The 18,296-nt window shown below is 40.0% G+C and overlaps 1 protein-coding gene across 1 annotated transcript in view; it reads left to right on the plus strand.

Annotated features, from left to right (window-relative positions):
- LOC117426629 (pericentrin-like) overlaps positions 1-18,296 on the plus strand; it is a 63,678-nt gene that overhangs the window by 13,661 nt on the left and 31,721 nt on the right. Inside the window, exons 7-24 of the mRNA XM_059033424.1 lie at positions 1,563-1,658; positions 2,279-2,455; positions 2,807-3,062; positions 3,177-3,256; positions 4,114-4,285; positions 4,459-4,595; positions 4,758-4,869; positions 5,066-5,300; positions 5,871-5,949; positions 6,373-6,589; positions 7,329-7,570; positions 7,863-8,362; positions 8,608-9,193; positions 11,078-11,311; positions 11,941-12,105; positions 14,608-14,754; positions 16,561-16,712; positions 17,433-17,632. Of these exons, the coding sequence (XP_058889407.1) occupies positions 1,563-1,658; positions 2,279-2,455; positions 2,807-3,062; positions 3,177-3,256; positions 4,114-4,285; positions 4,459-4,595; positions 4,758-4,869; positions 5,066-5,300; positions 5,871-5,949; positions 6,373-6,589; positions 7,329-7,570; positions 7,863-8,362; positions 8,608-9,193; positions 11,078-11,311; positions 11,941-12,105; positions 14,608-14,754; positions 16,561-16,712; positions 17,433-17,632 (3,787 nt within the window). The remainder of the gene's footprint in view (positions 1-1,562; positions 1,659-2,278; positions 2,456-2,806; positions 3,063-3,176; positions 3,257-4,113; positions 4,286-4,458; positions 4,596-4,757; positions 4,870-5,065; positions 5,301-5,870; positions 5,950-6,372; positions 6,590-7,328; positions 7,571-7,862; positions 8,363-8,607; positions 9,194-11,077; positions 11,312-11,940; positions 12,106-14,607; positions 14,755-16,560; positions 16,713-17,432; positions 17,633-18,296) is intronic.

The following is an 18,296-nucleotide window of genomic DNA, read 5'->3' on the forward strand; positions in this document are numbered from 1 at the left end:
GGAATAGCCTGGACTCGAACCGGCAACATCCAGGCTATAGGGCGCCTTTACCAGATGCGCCACTCGGGAGCCCATGTACACGCATTTGGAATGATTGCATATATTGTAATAATGCATCAATCCCCCTGCCTCCCACCACGTTCCACCAGTCACAAATTATATTCTGTATAGACATGCATAGCATAAGCCCTATTCACCAAAATTCAACTTGCTTTATTTTTAAATTAATATTTCAATTAATTCAAATGTTTGAATTTTGCAGTGTGTTAAAACAATAAGTTAAGTGATAAAACAATGAATCACAAGGAAGAATGTTTAAGGCAGCATCATGATGATAGTCCCAAAGCTTGCATATAATTAGGCTTGCTACTTTGATATTAATCTGTAAAGCTCGTAAAAAGTCTAATTCCCCAAAAATGAGTTAGACTGAAATAAATTTATATACGATAAACGTCAGTAAAACCACTCGCTATTTATTTTCTTACCAAAAATAATCATTTAGAAATCCTCTCAAGTTTATGTAGTTTTTAATACTTGCTGTCTGTCCTGTCTCCATTCTGCTCTGAATGGCTGGGGGTCGCTGTCAGTCATCTCAGTGGTCCGTTAGTATTGTAGTTTCACCCTGTTCTGACAGATCTTGTTGACTGAAGCAGTGCTAGAATGATCTCATTTCCAAACTACAACACCTGACATTCAAAGCGCCTATTTTTAAAATTAGCGGGTTAAGCTGCATGTAAGCTTTTGCTTTAGGTATACGGTGACAGTTACTAGTTTGATTTGAAAATGGGGCGCAAGAGAAAACACTTAATGAATATTGTGCACAATACCCTAACTGACGGCTGAAGTTTCCGCGGCAGGACGAAGCGGGCCTGTCTGCCTTGCCTTCCAGTGACTCTGAGTCCGGCTGTGCTGAAGCAGGAGAGGGTGGAGCTCAGACTCCGAATGATAAGTGCAAGTTAGTTCTGTTAGACTATCTAATGTTTTGTTCTGTGCATATTATTTTTACTCGTAAATTTATGCTATAAAGGTCTGTGTAATACACTTTTATATGCTGCGTTTACTGCGGTTTGAGACAATTTTTTAAATGTATAGCTCAGTGTGGTTTTGTTGCATGTTGAATATGATAAAGGGGTTTTGCTAAAAGAGATGTTTTTCAATGGCGTAAAGTCTGTTTTTTTTTTTTTTAAAAGCATAAAGGTCGATTTCACCCATTCTTTGCGTGGATTGAAAAATAGATAAATCAAACAGTAAATTCTTTCTAAAATAAATGTCGGTATTAATCGTCTGTTTCGATGTATAATCAACACCCAGACTAAAAATGGTGGAAGAATGCACATTGAAGCCCATGATTTTTAACATTTCTTTTAGGAATTTAAATTTGAATTTGAATTGGGCCTCTGGATTTTAGTGCGTTTTCAATGGAAATAGATCCATGTGAACAATTAGTTTTAACTCTAGTTTATCACAGGATTTTTCCTAATCTGGCAGATGGAAGCTGTTCTATAGAAATGTTGGCAACCTTTTAAAGCGGCAGAGGTAGCAGTATCCTTTTGTTTCTCCAGATTAAAGAACTAAATGAGGAAATCGAGAAAGAGGTGACTGACCTGAGGACTGGACTGGAGGAAGAACAAACGAAGCAGATTGTTCTGATTAAACAGGTAGGACGTGCTTCAGCCTTAAGTGAAGCATGAAATGTATCTTTCTCCATAGAAACGCGCTTCTAAAGTAATAACCACAGCTTTAAAGTTAGTTATCTCCGATTAGCCGCCCCCCCCCCCCCCCCCCAACTTTATTTTGTGTTCTGCAGATTATAATAGGCTGTGTGTTCCAGTGGTTAAAGAAAAGGGCTTGTAACCAGGACATCCCTGGTTCAAATCCTGGCTCAGCCGCTGGCTCACTGTGTGACCCTTAGCAAGTCACTTAACCTCCTTGTGCTCCATCTTTCGGATGAGACGTTGTTTTAAGAGACTCTGCAGCTGATGCATAGTTCACACACCCTAGTCTCTGTCGCCTTGGATAAAGGCGTTGCTAAATAAACAAATAATAATTGTAGCAACATACATTTAACACTTCCTCCTTCCTTTCTGTGATAAAGGTCAATTTCCTTGGTCTGGCAAGAGCCTCACTCTTATAAAACATCCTTTAAAAGTATGTAAATTAGTTTGGCTGTACAAATATATGCAAAATCTGACCCATTGCATTACTTGCCTCTAAAACCAGCTATTGGTCCTGGAGGGACCCGTTTTAATTTGGAGCTGCTTTATTTTCTTTGGACCAGGCGCATGAGCGTGACTTTGACCGCGAGATTGCTGTCCTTGTTGAAAAACACAAGGAAGAGATGAAACGCCTGCGAGTAGAGCTGACCTCCCAGCAGCAGGAGCTGCTCAATGACCTGAGAGAGCGAATGGATGAAGCACACCAAACTGAACTTCACCAAACACAGCTGCAGGCCCAGGTCAGAATCGATTGAGCCTCCACTACCCTCACTCGCTACTCGCTGTCTCCACCACCACAATGTTCTTGTGTCAGTTTTTTTACCTGTCCAGGTCACAAAGATAAGCGCTAGAAATGCTGGAAAACTAAATTTGAGCGGATCTGTGTTAGAATCACCCGTAGCTGCAGAACTCTCAATCAGAATTCTAAAACGATAAACTACATTACAAATAGTTCCTCCTTTAGTATGCCATACAAAACATTTGTCTTTCTAACTTAATTTCTTATCTGTGGTAGATGCTGCAACATTGAAAATGTGTCTAACTTCTAATGTGTGTCAACTTAATGGCCTCTCCTATTTGTGTCGTGTTAGATCGAGAAAAATCTAGAGCTGGAGGCTTTGCGGCTCAGCCTGACCAACTTGAACACATCCCAGCTGGAGCTGTCCCAGTCCAACCTGCAGCGGGAGAAAGAAGCTGCACTGAGTGAGCTTCAGGAAAGCCTCAATGACAAGCGGGCGCAGGAGATCGCAATGCTGCAGACACGTCAGCAGTTTGAACTGGAGCGAATTAAAGAGCAACGCCGTGCTGAGACTGAACAGCTCACACACAAACATCTGCAGGAGATGGGTCCGGATGAACTTCCCCTAAAATTATCAATACATTCAGTAGTTTGTTTGTTTCTAAAGACTCTGATCTACTGTATGTTGAAGTGACCACTGCTTGTTGTTTTTTTTTTTTCAGAGGAAATGAAGCAAGACTGGTTGTTGAAAGTGGCTGACATGAAAACCCAGATGGATGAAACGCATAGCCAGAAAATAGAGGTATGGAAAATAATTATACAGTAGATGCCTGTTATTAGCAACCCTGATAAAGACAACTTTTGGTTATTAACAACCGTTTCCCAGGAACCAATCCTGTCCCATTAATGGACTTGGCAACTGCACGCCGCTTATTGACAACTTTATTTCTAGTTGCCAGCGCTACAGAGCACACTTGCATGATTTATGCACATACTTCATGCAGCTTTTATAACACACTGATTTCGCAACTGCGTAGTTCTGGCGGACTGAGGCAGAATCGTGGCTTTGAAACGTCTTTGAACACGCAAAACTGAGATGGATTTACAGCGGGAGGTGGTACATTGTAAAAAGCAGAGAACGTTGGACAATTTCTTATTTCTAAAGTGTGTTCTTTAGAATTGATTGTAAGTACAACACATGTTTAATGTTTGCTTTACTCCTAAGGACAATTTTACTATTTAAGCCTACTCTTTTTTTTTTTGTTTGTTTTACACATGCGTGAATTAAACAGTTCTATGTTTGAGTATTTTGTGTTTCTCGTGTTCATTTTTTAACACTAACATTTAAAACATTATTTCAGTGCCTTATTTGTACAACTACAGTATATATCGTTGTTCCATATAAATACGTTTATTGGCAACTTTCGGTTAATGACAACTTTTTGCTGGGAACAGAGAGGTTGTTAAGCGGCATCTACTGTACTTCCAGGACAAGACAATCACTTCAAAATAGAGCCTGGTATTGGATTTTTCTTTTACAATAATAGAACTAGCTTGTTCCATTTTAAGATATTGGGATTAGCACAGGGCAGAATTTTTTTTTTCTGAAAGCATGGCACTGAAGATCTTGAAATGCCTGCATTCCCGTTCTGTCTGTAGGCTCTGTTGCAGGAGTGGGAAGATGATGCTGAGAAGAGCCTTGTGGATTTGCAGCAAAAGCTGTCTGAGAAACAGGCCGAGCTAGAGGAGCTGCAGGGCACCCAGGAGGCAGAGCGTGAGAGACTGCGGGCTGAACTGAACCGTCTGCTGGCTGACAAAGAACTGGCAGCATGTGAGTCTTTTTCTAGTTGATCATTTAAAATTGAGGACACTACAGAATTTATTTATTATTATTATTATTATTATTATTATTATTTATTTCTTAGCAAGGAAACACAATTTAGACACAGAGCAGGCATAAAGGTAGTTTAAAAAAAAAAAAAAAATGCTTTTTTTTTTTTATAGCTATGCTTAAGGACCTGGAAGAGCTGCACAGGACTTCGATGATGGATCTCAAGGAAAGGTTACATCAACAACATGACCATAGTGTTCAAGAACTGGGCACAAAAACTGAAGGAAAAGAAAGGGAACTGCATAAAGAGGTAAGGGAAGCTCTTAAGAAATCTGTAAAATGAAGTCACTTAAGTTCTGTACAGAGCAGATTTAAATAGTGCCCTTTATAAAGGATAGAAAAAAAGCCTGACAGATAGATAAGAGCCTGCTGTTAATGTAACCCTGCTTTCCTCCTTTCTATCTATCAACAGATAGAGAAGCTGCAGACCATGTATGATGATCTAAAGGCACATTCAGAACAGGAGATTGAACACCTGTGGTGCCAGCTTGAGAACTCACGGACAAGCAGTCAGGAGCGGAGTGGTATGTATTGTGTGTGTTGTGTGTTTTTTTGGGGGTTTTTTTTGCACAATTTCCTAGCAGCATGATTGTTAATGCTCTGAATTCAAATATGTATAATTTTATATAATGCTTTTTTTCATCTAAGATACTTTTATATAATCCTGTGGTCTATCGGGTTTTTGAAGCTGACATAAGCTGAAGATCTGTTGCTTTTCAGAGCTTAAAGAGCAGCTATTGGCCCGTACATCTCGCATTGATGATATTGAACAGTTAAAACAAGAGTTTGCCCAGCAGTGCCTCGAGCTCCGGGCACAGAATGAGATTGAACTGGAGCACCTGAGGACTTACTTTGAACAGAAACTGTGTGAATCGGAGGACAGGCACAAGGAGGAGATTGCACACCTGCAGCAGCGCCTAGAGGAGGGAGTGCGGGAGACTGCCGACACCACCAGGTCTTTCATACTGCATTCATTAAAAATAATGTAATATTAATTTTAAAAGCACTTTGCATTTTGTATATCTTTTTAAAGCTCAATAGGATGGTATGCAATTTGTGAAAAACAAGCAACTGTCTTTTGATTTGAACCCTTTTTATCCTGGGGATCCCATGGTTAAAGTTGTTTTTGTCTTTTTGTAGTATCTGTTGTATCTCCAGATACAAAAAACAATGTTTTATCTGATGCTTGTATTCTGTCGGCATTTCTAAAATGAGAAATAATTTGCTGCAGTCTACATACTATCAACTGTCTATATTGCTAAGAGTTGTTTGATGGTGGTATTTTCTTCAAAAATATGTAGCCTATTCTTTTCAAACCTAAATAACCTAGTGTGTGGGAAATAACAGTTCACAGGTCTAGTTTTTGTTTTGTTGTGTGAAACCTATTGGCCACACAGTGGGTAGGTTTGGCACCAATGTTACAGATTCAATGTCTGATGGAGTTATTATTGGTGTAGCTGCTCCAATATAAACTGTGTGTTTACCAATGATGGTAGCTTTTGAATTGTGCTTTTTTATATTGTAGTTCTCTTCCTGAGGAGAAACTGAATGAGGAACGAACTGATCTTCTAGGGGAGCTAACACAACAACTAGAACAACACAAGGTACGATGCTGCTGCTGTTACAGAAACCAATGCATCATTAGCAGCAAAATGGTTCACTTGTGAAAAACAGTATGAAACTAGGCAAGTGACAAGAGTTTAAATGCTTTAACATTGGAAGCTTTAGAAAATGTATGTCTTAATCGGATTTAAAAAAAACCTTGGCATGCAAACAAACAAGACTTCTAAATGGCCTTCCCCTTTCTCAGTGTACAACTATCTTGTATAGTGCCATTCACTAATTGTCACCACAGAGTTCTGTGCAATTATTCGGCCAGTGAAGTATATTGAGGCCTGTAAATTACACTACACATCAATGTACTGTCGGCGTACTGCGAATGAGCCAGTTTTTTTCAATTATCGAATGACATAACAAGGGAGTACTGCATAAATGAGCTTTCAGTTTAATTTGTTTTTATTGTACAGGAAGAGTTGGAGTCCCTTCGTGAACAGTTTGAAGAAAGACACAGACATGAACTGAAAACTTTAAGATCCTCTTTATCCCTTCAGCACAAAGAAGAATTATTACAAGTGAAAACTGATCTTGCGGATCGTTCCTTCTCAGAAATGCAAGAGTTAAGAACAAAGCATTCTCTAGAGCTGGAGCAGTTGCGGGCTAAGCTGTCGGACAACCATATCGAAGGTTAGATGTGATCAATAAAGAGGCGACTCTTGTGTTGTATTTAATGAGCAAGCTATTGCATGTAAATATGTAATGCCAGCTTTCCACAAGCTGAACTACTTTTTTGCAGCTACATTTGCACAGTATATCATTTAAATTGAAAAATATAACACTTGATAACCAGTGCTTGTGATGGTACATTCTGTAATCGGAAAACCTTCTATAGCCTGAATTTAATTGAAGTGACTTCTATTCTCCTCTTATGCCAGTCGATGGCAGTATCCATCCAGTTCAATGGTAGAATGGATAGTTTTGTTACCAACACTTTTGCTCTGTCCTCTGTGTTTTGATTAATTTGCTTTTAACCATGTGACAAACCAAGTTATTACATTTGTACCTGAGAAATTATTCTGTCTGGCATAAGGTCCAATATATTAAGGTTTGTTTAATCCAAAAGTATTTTTAAATGTTGATTTTCTAATTTGATGACTGATCACTATTTCCCAGTATACGTAAGTGCCTAATTGGATAGGGGAACTAAAAATAAATAAAATAAATGGGATCCTTTTTGACTACTGCACCCTGACACCACTGTTAAGCTTTGGTCAGTCACTTACAAGATGAAATGTTTAACAATACTTTTACATTGAACAAACAATGCTATATTGGACTTCATGCAGGACAGCATGTCTTCATTACTTTTACAAGGAAGTAAGTGCTGTTGCCATTTAACCACAAGTCTGGTTAATGTTCCCTTCAGAAATCACAAAGCTGCGTCTGCAGAGTGCCCAGGAGGCTGCCCGGCAGGTTGAGGAGGAGGTGATAAACAGGGTTCGCTCCCTGGAGGAGGAACATCACGCTAAACTGTCACTGATGAAGTCTGAGCAAGAGCACATTCAACAGCTGGAAGAACGCATTGAGCAACTTCAAGAAGAACATGCTGAAAATGTGAAGATCATCACTGCACAGCACAAAGAGCTGCAGAAACAAAGCATAGAACAGGTGAAACAAATGGGTGGGGGTGGGTGGGAGTTCATGCGTTTTCAGCTGGCTAGTTTACTGAACTGAAAATAAAGAAATGTGCAAATAAATGGCAGTACAGTCAATTGGAAAAACATGTCATCTATACTGCTGTCTTGTTAATACTAGAACTTGTGTTATTTAGAATGAAGAATGACAAGCACATAGTAGTATATTGTTACAATACATATTCTAAATGTTTATTGTCACCTTGCTATTCCTTAAAGGCAGAAGCCGAAAAACTTAATTTTTTTTTTTTTATATATATAAAAAGGTTAAACTAAACTTTCTGGAGGACCTTAAACTGAAATTAGATGAAGCTAAAACGGAAGAAGCTGAAAAGGTAGCTAAAGAGTACTCTGAGAAGAAGGCCGAGGAGTTGGCGCTCCTGAGAGTGCAGCTGCAGTCCCTTTCTGAAGAGAAGCTGTCTGCCCTGCGAGAGGAGCTCACCAGCCTTGCTAAGGGGGAGAGGCAGGCTTTGAAGGAGGAGTTCGGAGCCAGAGAGCGGGAAATGAAGCGTCTTCAAGCCGGTCAGGAAGTCGTGATCGCAGAGCTGGAGAAGGAGCTCAAGGAGGAACGCAACCGGCTGCAGGCACTGCAAGACATCCTGGAGAACGAGCAGTCTTCACAGATCACACTGCTCAGGCAGAAGATCCAAGCTCAGTGTGACAGCGAGCTCGCCACTGCTAAAGCCACCATGGCGGAGGAACTGGAACAGCTGAACATAAACCTGCAGGAGCAGTCTGAAGTCAAACTGCAGGAGGCACAGAGCAGGTAGGAATAAAGTTCATAACCCAGACCTGTTATTTACACTGGTGCGGTACTGTCCAAGTTTCATAATGGTTTCCAACAATGGATCCTTTTTGTTTATTGGAAGGCAGGAATTGGTTAGGAAGTCTACATTAGATTGGTACCACCAATGATTCTGGTTAATAATGCACTTTGCATTGAAAGTTATGTTTTAAAGATTGAGTATCTATTTTTCCCTGAACATTCCCCTGATGAGCATATTCTTTCAGGTTCACAAAAGAGAAAGAGGAGATAACTGAAAAGCTCACTTTACATCAAGAAACTCTTCTCAGGGAGCTGAAGGAAAGGCACGCAGAAGAACTGGAAGCCCAGAGCAGGCAACTACAAGAGCAGCACCAGAAACAGCTGTTGGAGCTCCAGCAGAGACTCCAGGCCAGCACGGAGACTCTGGAACAAGGTCTGAAGGAGGAGCACAGAGCTCAGATGGAAGCCTTGGAGGCAGAGCTCCAGACTAAACACAAAACTGAGATTCAGGAGCTGGAGGCTAGGCTTTTGTCTAACATGGACACCTTGGAATCGACCTACCTGTTAGAAGTCCAGTCCATACGGGATGAGCACTCACAAGTTGTCCAGGATCTGAAATCCTCTTTCGACCTGACGCTGCAGAAGCACAGAGAGGATCTCCAGAGAGAGAAGCAGGAGGTTGAGGCGACTCTAGCTCAGGAGCTGGAAAGGCTGAAGGGAGAGCACGAGACAGAGCTGAAGTCTAGCGCAGAAGAGCTGAGGAAGGAGCTAGCAGCAATTTACATGGAGAAATTCAAAGCCATGGCAGCCGAGTTGGAGGAAGCTCATAAGGTAATAGGAAAATCAACTGGTCCCAGCATTTTATGCATTTTTTGTTCATTTTAAGCATAAATGTCAAATGCAATAGTAAGGACCTGATAGATAATGATAGTTAAGTGTCCCAAGTCTAAGGATAAGGTCAATTCTCTACAGGTAATGAACACTTCATACATTTATTACATAGAATGAGATCACAAAACTACATTTTTACTTTACTTTGTTTCTGTTTTAAATTTATTTTTCTAAAACTGTTTAGTTACTAGGTGGTACATAGTCAGTGGATGTTTACTCTTATTCCAGTAACAGAATTGTGGGAATTTCTAATGCTTTATTATTTAAAAACTTAAATTACTAAACTGCTAAACAGTGTAGTTTGTCCTGTAATTCTCATCTTGCAGGGCATGAAGTTAAGGTCATGAAGGGCAAGGCAATGTTGCCTTCGTTGGGCGTGAAGATTCAGGGGCACCAAGGCAGTTCTAGGGGGCAAAAAGGCAAAACATAAATCCAACCCAAGGGCACCAAGGCAATTTTTTTATACTCCATTTATAAAACAACAAAAGAAATACAGAAAGCCTATTATGTTGATGAAATTGTAATTCAAAGAAACACAAATCAGTGTTTTCTGAGTGATTCACACACTAATTGTCACAATTAAATATAGGTCACTTTTCCATTGTAAGAAATCAAATGGTATAAAAAAAAATATATACTCGGGTATTTTTTTTTACTAAACTCTACACCACTGACTGATATATAGATCAGACTAGAGGCTTAGATACAGCCTTAGTGATACAACAGCACTATAAGCAATGCCAGTGAAGGAAAAGTTAAAAAAAAAAATATATATATATATATATATAATAATAAAGATTTTCAGGCAAACTGGCTGAAGATTTACCCGTGGCTGGGGTTTAATAACGATAGTGGTCAAATGAGTTCGGTCTGCAGTGTCTGTGCAACTAGGTCGCAGCGACTTTAGTCTCTAAGTCGCCTTGGGTAAAGGTGTCTGCTAAATAAACAATAAAAAAAAAAAACTATGTAGTTTGCTGACAGCTGTTACAAAACCTGTACAAACGTTGTGGTTTTGAAAAAAAAAAATAGAAATAGAAACTTCGTCAGGCAATGGAGAGTGCTCAGCATCACAATGATGAACAGATGGATGTAGCCTACATAATGTTATATGTTTACATCTGAGAGACTTTATATAGTTTCACAGTTATTAATGTACAGTTGCAAAAGATTTCGTTTTGTTGTGGTTCATTGCTGGACACTATTTCAGGAAAAAAAAACATGCTGTTTTTAAGCATACTACACATTCTAACACATTACTAGCAAAAAGCAGAACTATGTAAGGTAGTGAGATTATTACACAATGATGGATGGACTTACAGGCAACTTTTGAAGCAAGTTTTTTAAAATTTGAGAGGCATTGCGGCAAGCAGCTTGGGCTCTGTGGCAATTGCCGCTGGTGTTGTCGGTTATTTCACGTCCTGTTGGTATGCATACAAACACAAATCTTTGTTGCAGGGCAGTATACTGAATATAGGGTCCTTACAACTGGAACACGGTTGCCTTATGTTTTCTCAAATTGAACCTGGACTGAGTGCTGCATGTTCAGTACAGCGCATCCTAATATTAACATTTAAAGACCAACTGTGTCATTTCAGTTCTCAAACAATAAAATGCCTTTCAAATTAAACCTCCAGATTGCATGCATTTAAATTAAAATGCATTAAAAATTAAAACTTCAATTTTTACCTTCAGTAGCAAGGCTGTTAAGGTCACACTTTGTGTTTTTATTTTAGTACTTCACTGCTTGTTTTATGAGGGTTGAACCTTGAGATGTTTGCGCTGCCTGATCTAAGTGGTCCCCCTGTGGCCTGTGTCTTTGTGCAGGTGGAGCTGGAGGCCGCCCTGCAGTCTCAGAGGAGTGTTCTGGAGTCAGAGCAGGGCAAGGCGCTGGATGTGCTGGGAGCGGAGGTGCTGAGGCTGGAGGAGCAGCACCAGAGAGCCATGCAGGAGCTGCAGGAGCTCCACACCACAGAGGTGCACAGGCAGCAGGATGAGTACAGCAGGCAACTGCAGCAAGAGAGAGACGAGCTGAAAGCACTGCACCAAAAACAACAACAGGTCAGGAGGATTTCTCCAAATGAGTCCAAAACTCTAATGTGCACCCAGTTTGAGACTTATTGCTGTTAGTGGTGGTCATTTCAAAAGTATTACATTGTGGTGTTGAGTGTTAAAAGGTTTTTATACTTTATTAGAAAATGTTCACAGATGTACTGTATAATTAAGCAGCAAGCCCCAATACAAGTGGCATTAGTGTGGAGCAGTGTGGAGTAGTGGTTAGGGCTCTGGACTCTTGACCGGAGGGTTGTGGGTTCAATCCCCAGTGGGGGACACTGCTGCTGTACCCTTGAGCAAGGTACTTTACCTAGATTGCTCCAGTAAAAACCCAACTGTATAAATGGGTAATTGTATGTAAAAATAATGTGATATCTGTATAATGTTAAATAATGTGTAATGTGATATCTTATAACAATTGTAAGTCGCCCTGGATAAGGGCGTCTGCTAAGAAATAAATAATAATAATAATTACCAGCGGGCCAGTGTGGTAAGATATTATACAAAACCACTCTTACAAAATGTTTTTTTTTTTTGTAGCATTGTAGTCCTTTTCTATTGTTCTGTAGTGTTTGAGCTTTTCAGACCCATAGGCATGTTGTTCATGGATGTGCTATGCTGTATCTTGTTTCCAGGAGTGCTCCAGTGCTGCTGCTTCTGAAATGGAGGCTGTCCAGGAACAGCTTACAGCACAGTTTGAGGAGGAGAGATCTCGCCAGTACCGTCAGTTCCAGGAGGAGATTGAGCTGCTCAAGTGCCAGTCAGAGGTGCTGCTGGAGCAGCAGATCACACAGCTCAAGGTCAGAGAAGGACCCGTTTTAAAGCAGTGTTTCAAAACCTATGTCTTGCATGGTACCTATGTTCGGAAATATTCCTTTTACATTATATTTTTCACTATGTAACACAATTTTTGTTCCTAGGTAGTAAGTGTTATTTCCTAATTGCTTATGCCTCAAAAGTATAGAAAATGGCTATTATTCCCCAGAAACTTTGCTTTTGTGACCAGGACAGTGATATTTTGAAATTTACCATATTTCCAATGAGAAAACGGGCGAATTTGTGTCTTTTCGTTCACATAGTCAGAAAAAAACAACATATGAATCCAAATTAACATGTATTTATACTAAAGTAATACAAAAATGACTACAAAAGATTTAGAAGTGAGTAGTTTTTCGAGATTTACGATTATACTGTAAATCACTTTCGCGAATCAGCCCCCAAATGTAGTGTCCCATCATGTTCTCGTTATACTGTCCTTGGTAGCGGCGTTCAAAGTCAAGTATATCCTGGTGGAAGCGCTCGCCTTGCTCCTCCGAGTACTCTCCCATGTTCTCCTTGAATTTATCAAGATGAGCATCAAGGATATGGACTTTGAGGGACATCCTACAGCCCATTGTGCCGTAGTTCTTCACCAGAGTCTCAACCAGCTCCACATAGTTTTCGGCCTTGTGATTGCCCAGGAAGCCCCGAACCACTGCGACAAAGCTGTTCCAAGCCGCTTTCTCCTTACTAGTGAGCTTCTTAGGGAATTCATTGCACTCCAGGATCTTCTTTATCTGTGGTCCGACGAAGACACCGGCTTTGACCTTTGCCTCAGACAGCTTAGGGAAGAAGTCTTGAAGGTACTTGAAGGCTGCCGACTCCTTATCTAGAGCTCTGACAAATTGTTTCATAAGGCCCATTTTGATGTGCAGTGGTGGCATCAGCACCTTCCGGGGGTCCACCAGTGGCTCCCACTTGACGTTGTTCCTCCCCACAGAGAACTCGGTCCACTTGGAGGGGTCCACCATGCAGAAGTAGCAGTTGCTTGAGTGGTCAGTGGGTTCCCGCCAAATTCTTGGGATAGCGAACTTCATGGCTCTCTTTTCCCCTCTGTACCATCCTACAAAAATACATTTATTTCACCCATGACTAATGTGTAAGAGATTCTCGCAACATTTTTCATATATGATATATTTTTTCAATAACATTTTAAAATTAAAAACTTTTACAATTTTTAAAAATTAACAAATTTTATAACATAATTCCGAGCAACAATTGTCCATCTTACCTTCCAGAGTTTTTTTGCAGTGCTCGCAGGTGAAATGAGGTGCCCAGGGTTTGTCTTGATCCCCGACAGGCATGCCGAAATATGCCTTGTAGGCCTCGCACATCTTAGCAGATGCTTCCACGGAGTACTTTTTTGCTCTTGTCTTGATAAATTGGCCGCAGACATAGCAAAATGCGTCTGCTGGATGCTTGCAGCCTCTTGATGCCATCTCAGAAAAATGCAGATATGTATCCACTTAGACAGCTGGAACTAAACTGAACTGGTGGGCTTAAGGCCCCTGTATTTATACTACTATTTATATTACTGGAAAGTTCTAGAAGTTACTCCAAGTTTACTCAGCACTGAATCTATCTGGAATGTTCTGGAAAATAGGTACATTTCAAAATATCACTGTCCTGCTCACAAAAGCAAAGTTTGTGGGGAATAATAGCCATTTTCTATACTTTTGAGGCATAAGCAATTAGGAAAGAACACTTACTACCCAGGAACCAAAAAAAAAAAAAAATTTGTTACACGGTGTTATCAATCTAAATTTGTTTTCATCTGTTTTTCTTTTCTTTCGGTTGTCTTGCACAATGTGTCTAGTTTTATGCTCAAATCTAAATTCACAAATTGGCAAGTACATGATGGGTGGTAGACAGTGTGAAAATCTACCACATTTTATGTGTTTAAAAAAAAAAAAAAAAAAGTTAAATATCTGTTTAGACTGAATGAACGGTAACATAAAACCTCTGTCTTTGTGCACTGGTAATTACATACAGGAGCTGAAATTCCTTTGGGCCTTTTACATTTGCATGTTGTGATTAGGTATAGGTAATGATACTCTAACTTTTTTTTTTATTATTTAAACTGATCATTCCCTTCAGTGCACTCTGTTTAACTAGGTGTAGTGTCTCTACTGCTGAGAAATCTGTAATGGAGAGCCTGTTCATTTTTATAATGAGCTTGGTGAGTTTTGTAGATGTGTTTTTTTTTATTGCATCAGCAGTTCTCCGGGGGAATTCACACAAAGCAAAACCGCCTTTTGAAAGTCAGGTGTCGACGGCAATCGCCAACAGCTACATTTCCAGTGTCTTCATATCAATGTAATCATTGGTAGTCTGATTTACAGTAACTTAACTGCATTCTGCTAATATTAAAGAAATGTTTTTCCGTTCTTCTGAGACTTTGGGACCCGAGCCAGTTTCTTTTAGTGTAGAATGCCCTCTCCTTGTGTACCACCTTCATTTCTATATAACACAACCTGATACAGGAGGAGTTTGAAGCAGAGAAGAAAGCTGCACTGGAGAAACAGGATGTAGAGTCTGCTGAAAAGCATGAGCTGTCTGACAAGAATCACAGAGAAATGAAGGACAAGTTAACTGCTCAGATCTGTGAGCAGGCAGCTATGCTGACACAGGTAATGCATTTTTCCTTCCAGTTAAAAAAAAAAAAAAAAAACTGTAAAGTACTAACTGGCTTACCGGCTGTCTGAATAAACTTTCTATGTGCTCACATGACATAAACAATTTCCGATCATGGGTATTGTACAAGAAACATCACCCCCTCAATACAGATTGTTCACATTCTTGTTTAAAATACACTATCATAGCTACAGGGGCTCTGTTTTAGAATTTTATAAAATACATCAAATCGAAACCACAATCGAAATGGCAAGGTGCCTGTTGCAGAAATCCTTGGTTCGGAGTGGGTTTGAGTAAAGAGTGAGAGTTCCTGTTGTATTGGGCAGTTACTGCAGCAGCAGTTTAGCTTTGTTTCAAAGCTTTCCCATGATCCTGTGAAGAGCAGGTTTGATTGTAAGCATTGTCCTGAGTGATCCTGTCGGGTTGCATCACAGCTTTCTCGCTCTCCTTCACAGATTCAAACAAATCGAGACAGGCTTGTTTTGCGTGGCTACTCTGTCTCTGTGGGGGAACATGCTTGGCTTCAAAACAAACCCTCACTACAATTTATGCTGTGTGCTTTTAAGAAATTAAGATTAAGCATTTAAATGAAGATGGGCATAGGAATTCAAGATGGAAGAATAATGGTGCCTGATGTGTTTTCAAAAGTCCCCCCCCCCAGTAGAAAAGTAGTTAACAATCAGACCTTTTGGACCTACATATTCTGACTTACATGTGTCTTCAGTATAGTTTCCTGCTTTTTATCAGGTTTTGATTTCATTGTTAGTGTGTCGCTTAGTGTTTATTAGGTTCATTTTGCAACTTTTTGGTACATGGGACTGCTCCATGGAATGTGTTCATCCTTTCAGAAAAATATTCTTGCATTTTTTTTCCTTAACGCCTATCTGTATGTAGATAACTTGGTTAGATGGGTAATGAGTAACAATTAATGCCTGGTTAGATATGGGAGTGAACCTAGTAGCTTCATAAGTTACTATTTTTGCAGAAACTATTTAATTTTGCATTTGCAATATGTTTGTTTTATTCTGGTTGGATTGGTGCAAGGTATAAAGTAAAGATCCTGCACTCCTAGTCTGCAATCTTTCAGCTCCAGAGCAGATTCAGGGTAGTGTTTAACATTCTGCAGTACAATTGGTATCAGCTTGCGGCTTATTTCTTTATCCTCACTGTTGCCATGGCAATAACGATGTAGATACACAAAGCAGGTGGTTAGGGGTGCATTGTTAAGAAGTACAGGAAGTGCAGATACCAGATCAATCTGGCGTTTGGAAGTTTTCGTTTTATAGTATATAACTAATTCAAACTTGTCCAAGCTGTTTAAAAGACTTTTTTTGAGCAAAGTGCTCTGGAAGTGGTATGAATGAGAACCTCAGCTGCCAGCTGTGCTGTGCATTCATCCTCCATGCCTTCCTTTCCAAGTGGGTGTTTGTGATCCTGTCTTTTAAACTAACTTGCCTCCAGAGCTTTGCTCCCCAGAAAGAAGCCATCTTACTTTGTATTAACTGCATAATTTTTTTTTTGGCTTAGTGTCAAAACTGAATATGAAAATCTTTTGCTGCTTCCATTAAGACAAGTTTGTTTTTTTTCCCCCTGTTTTTCAAGAGGATAAAACCATTTCTGAACAGTAGCAAACTGAAATACCACATTCTGCTATCTTGCCTGCGCTAAATTGCACCTTTCCTAAGAGCTGCTTACTTGTTTACAGATTTTTTTTTTTTAGTGGGGTGCTTTTTTGCCCTGCGCAGCACAAAGGTGAGATGACTGGATTCTTGTCTCTTGTCTCTCTGTTGCGTTTCCTGCAGTTAAAGGAAGAAGTTTCTGTGCTCCAGAAGGAGATGGAAGAGAAGGATTCTGAGCTGGAGACAATCCTGCAGAGAAGAGAGCGGGAGAACGAAGAGGGAGGAAACCTGGTAACCATGCTGAGATCCGACCTGAGCAGAAACACAGAGGAACAGTAAGCATCTGTGGTGGGAGGTGGAAAAACTGTAGACTGTTGCTTTGAGATTCAGGCAGTGTGGCATTTGTCGGTAAGGTTCAACTGTAAGAAACTAAGTCAGTACACTGAAGAAGGCAACTAGCTGAAACTAAATATCATCAACATAGATTTACTTTCTTTCTTTCTTTCTTTCTTTCTTTCTTTCTTTCTTTCTTTCTTTCTTAGCAGACGCCCTTATCCAGGGCGACTTACAGTCGTAAACAAAAATACATTTCAAGAATCACAGTACAAGTAATACAATTAAGAGCAAGATAAAATATAATGACTTTGGTTCTAGCAAGTACAAGTATGACAAAATACGATTAGATAACGGAGCAGATAACCGTGTCAGTGATAGTTACATCAGGATATGATGAACTAAAATAGTTCCATGCCATCCGTCCATGTTTGTTTCCAAACGCACACTCCCTTGAGAGAGATGCAAGCTTTTTTTTAATCTATTTGTGAAAACTGGTAAGCATAAATGTGTTGGTGTACAACCCACTGCATGAGTTGTCTTATTAAAGGTGCATCTTGTTACAGGATTTCAGACCCCAGCTGTCAATTGAACTGGGTTCAGTTCCACGCTGGAGGGTTTTTACATGACATATTTAATTTGTGCTTGTTTAAGCTCCCATATTTGTCCAAATACATGTGAATGAGTTGTTTGTTTCTCTCCCCCCCCACCTCCCAATTAAGAAAAAGTCTGCAAGAAACTCATGAGCGAGTATTGAAACTCCTGCTTGAAGTTGCCAAGAGTACCATTGCCACTGAAGATGTTATCAGCCAAAGAATAGGCATCTGCATGGACAGTAGTCAGATGCTCGGAGGAGAGAATCTCAGTGTATTGGGAGCAGCTGGACAACCTCATCGAAAGAACTCAGAGGGCCAAGAAAAGGGTATGAGCTGGAAACACGTTATTAGAGCTCACTCGGACGCCATTCGTTATGAAGATGGAGATAGGCGATGTTATCATAACTGCCTGAATGGTTAAGCCTAGTACACACATGAGCAGCGCAGCAAAATGCCGCACATATCGCTTACCTTTTTATTTCAATTAAAGTGAACACACTGACAAAAAAATGACATTGCGGAAAAGTGTCGCAGCGGCAGAATTTTAGAGTGGTAAAATATCGCTCGGCGAGCGATTTTTTTTATTTTGCTGCTCAAACATTTTCCCGCAGCAAATCTAAGTCTAGCCAATCAGGTCCATGGTGTGGGATACGTCATGTCTTGATGAACTCGAATATCCATCAACATGGAGGAGCTACTGATAGCTGAAGTTTCTCAGCATCCAAAGCTATTTATAGAAAAAGGCTTTCACATTGTATCCCAAAATAAATATCAGATTTTACATACATATCCTTAGGTAAATAAAAGGCAAATATTTCTGAGTGGTGTTCTGATATGGGAACTTAACGTTGGATCAGTTTCTGGAGGTGGACATGGTCGTTCACTCTGGGTTCAAGCAGTAAGTTCAGTGCTGCGAGGTGGTCTCTTCTTTTATCGCCGCTTCACAACCGTTGATGTGTGTCCATCAAGCAAAGGGGTATTGCCAAGCAC

The sequence above is a fragment of the Acipenser ruthenus genome, chromosome 11 (assembly GCF_902713425.1).
Source record: "Acipenser ruthenus chromosome 11, fAciRut3.2 maternal haplotype, whole genome shotgun sequence".
Classification (NCBI taxonomy): domain Eukaryota; kingdom Metazoa; phylum Chordata; class Actinopteri; order Acipenseriformes; family Acipenseridae; genus Acipenser; species Acipenser ruthenus.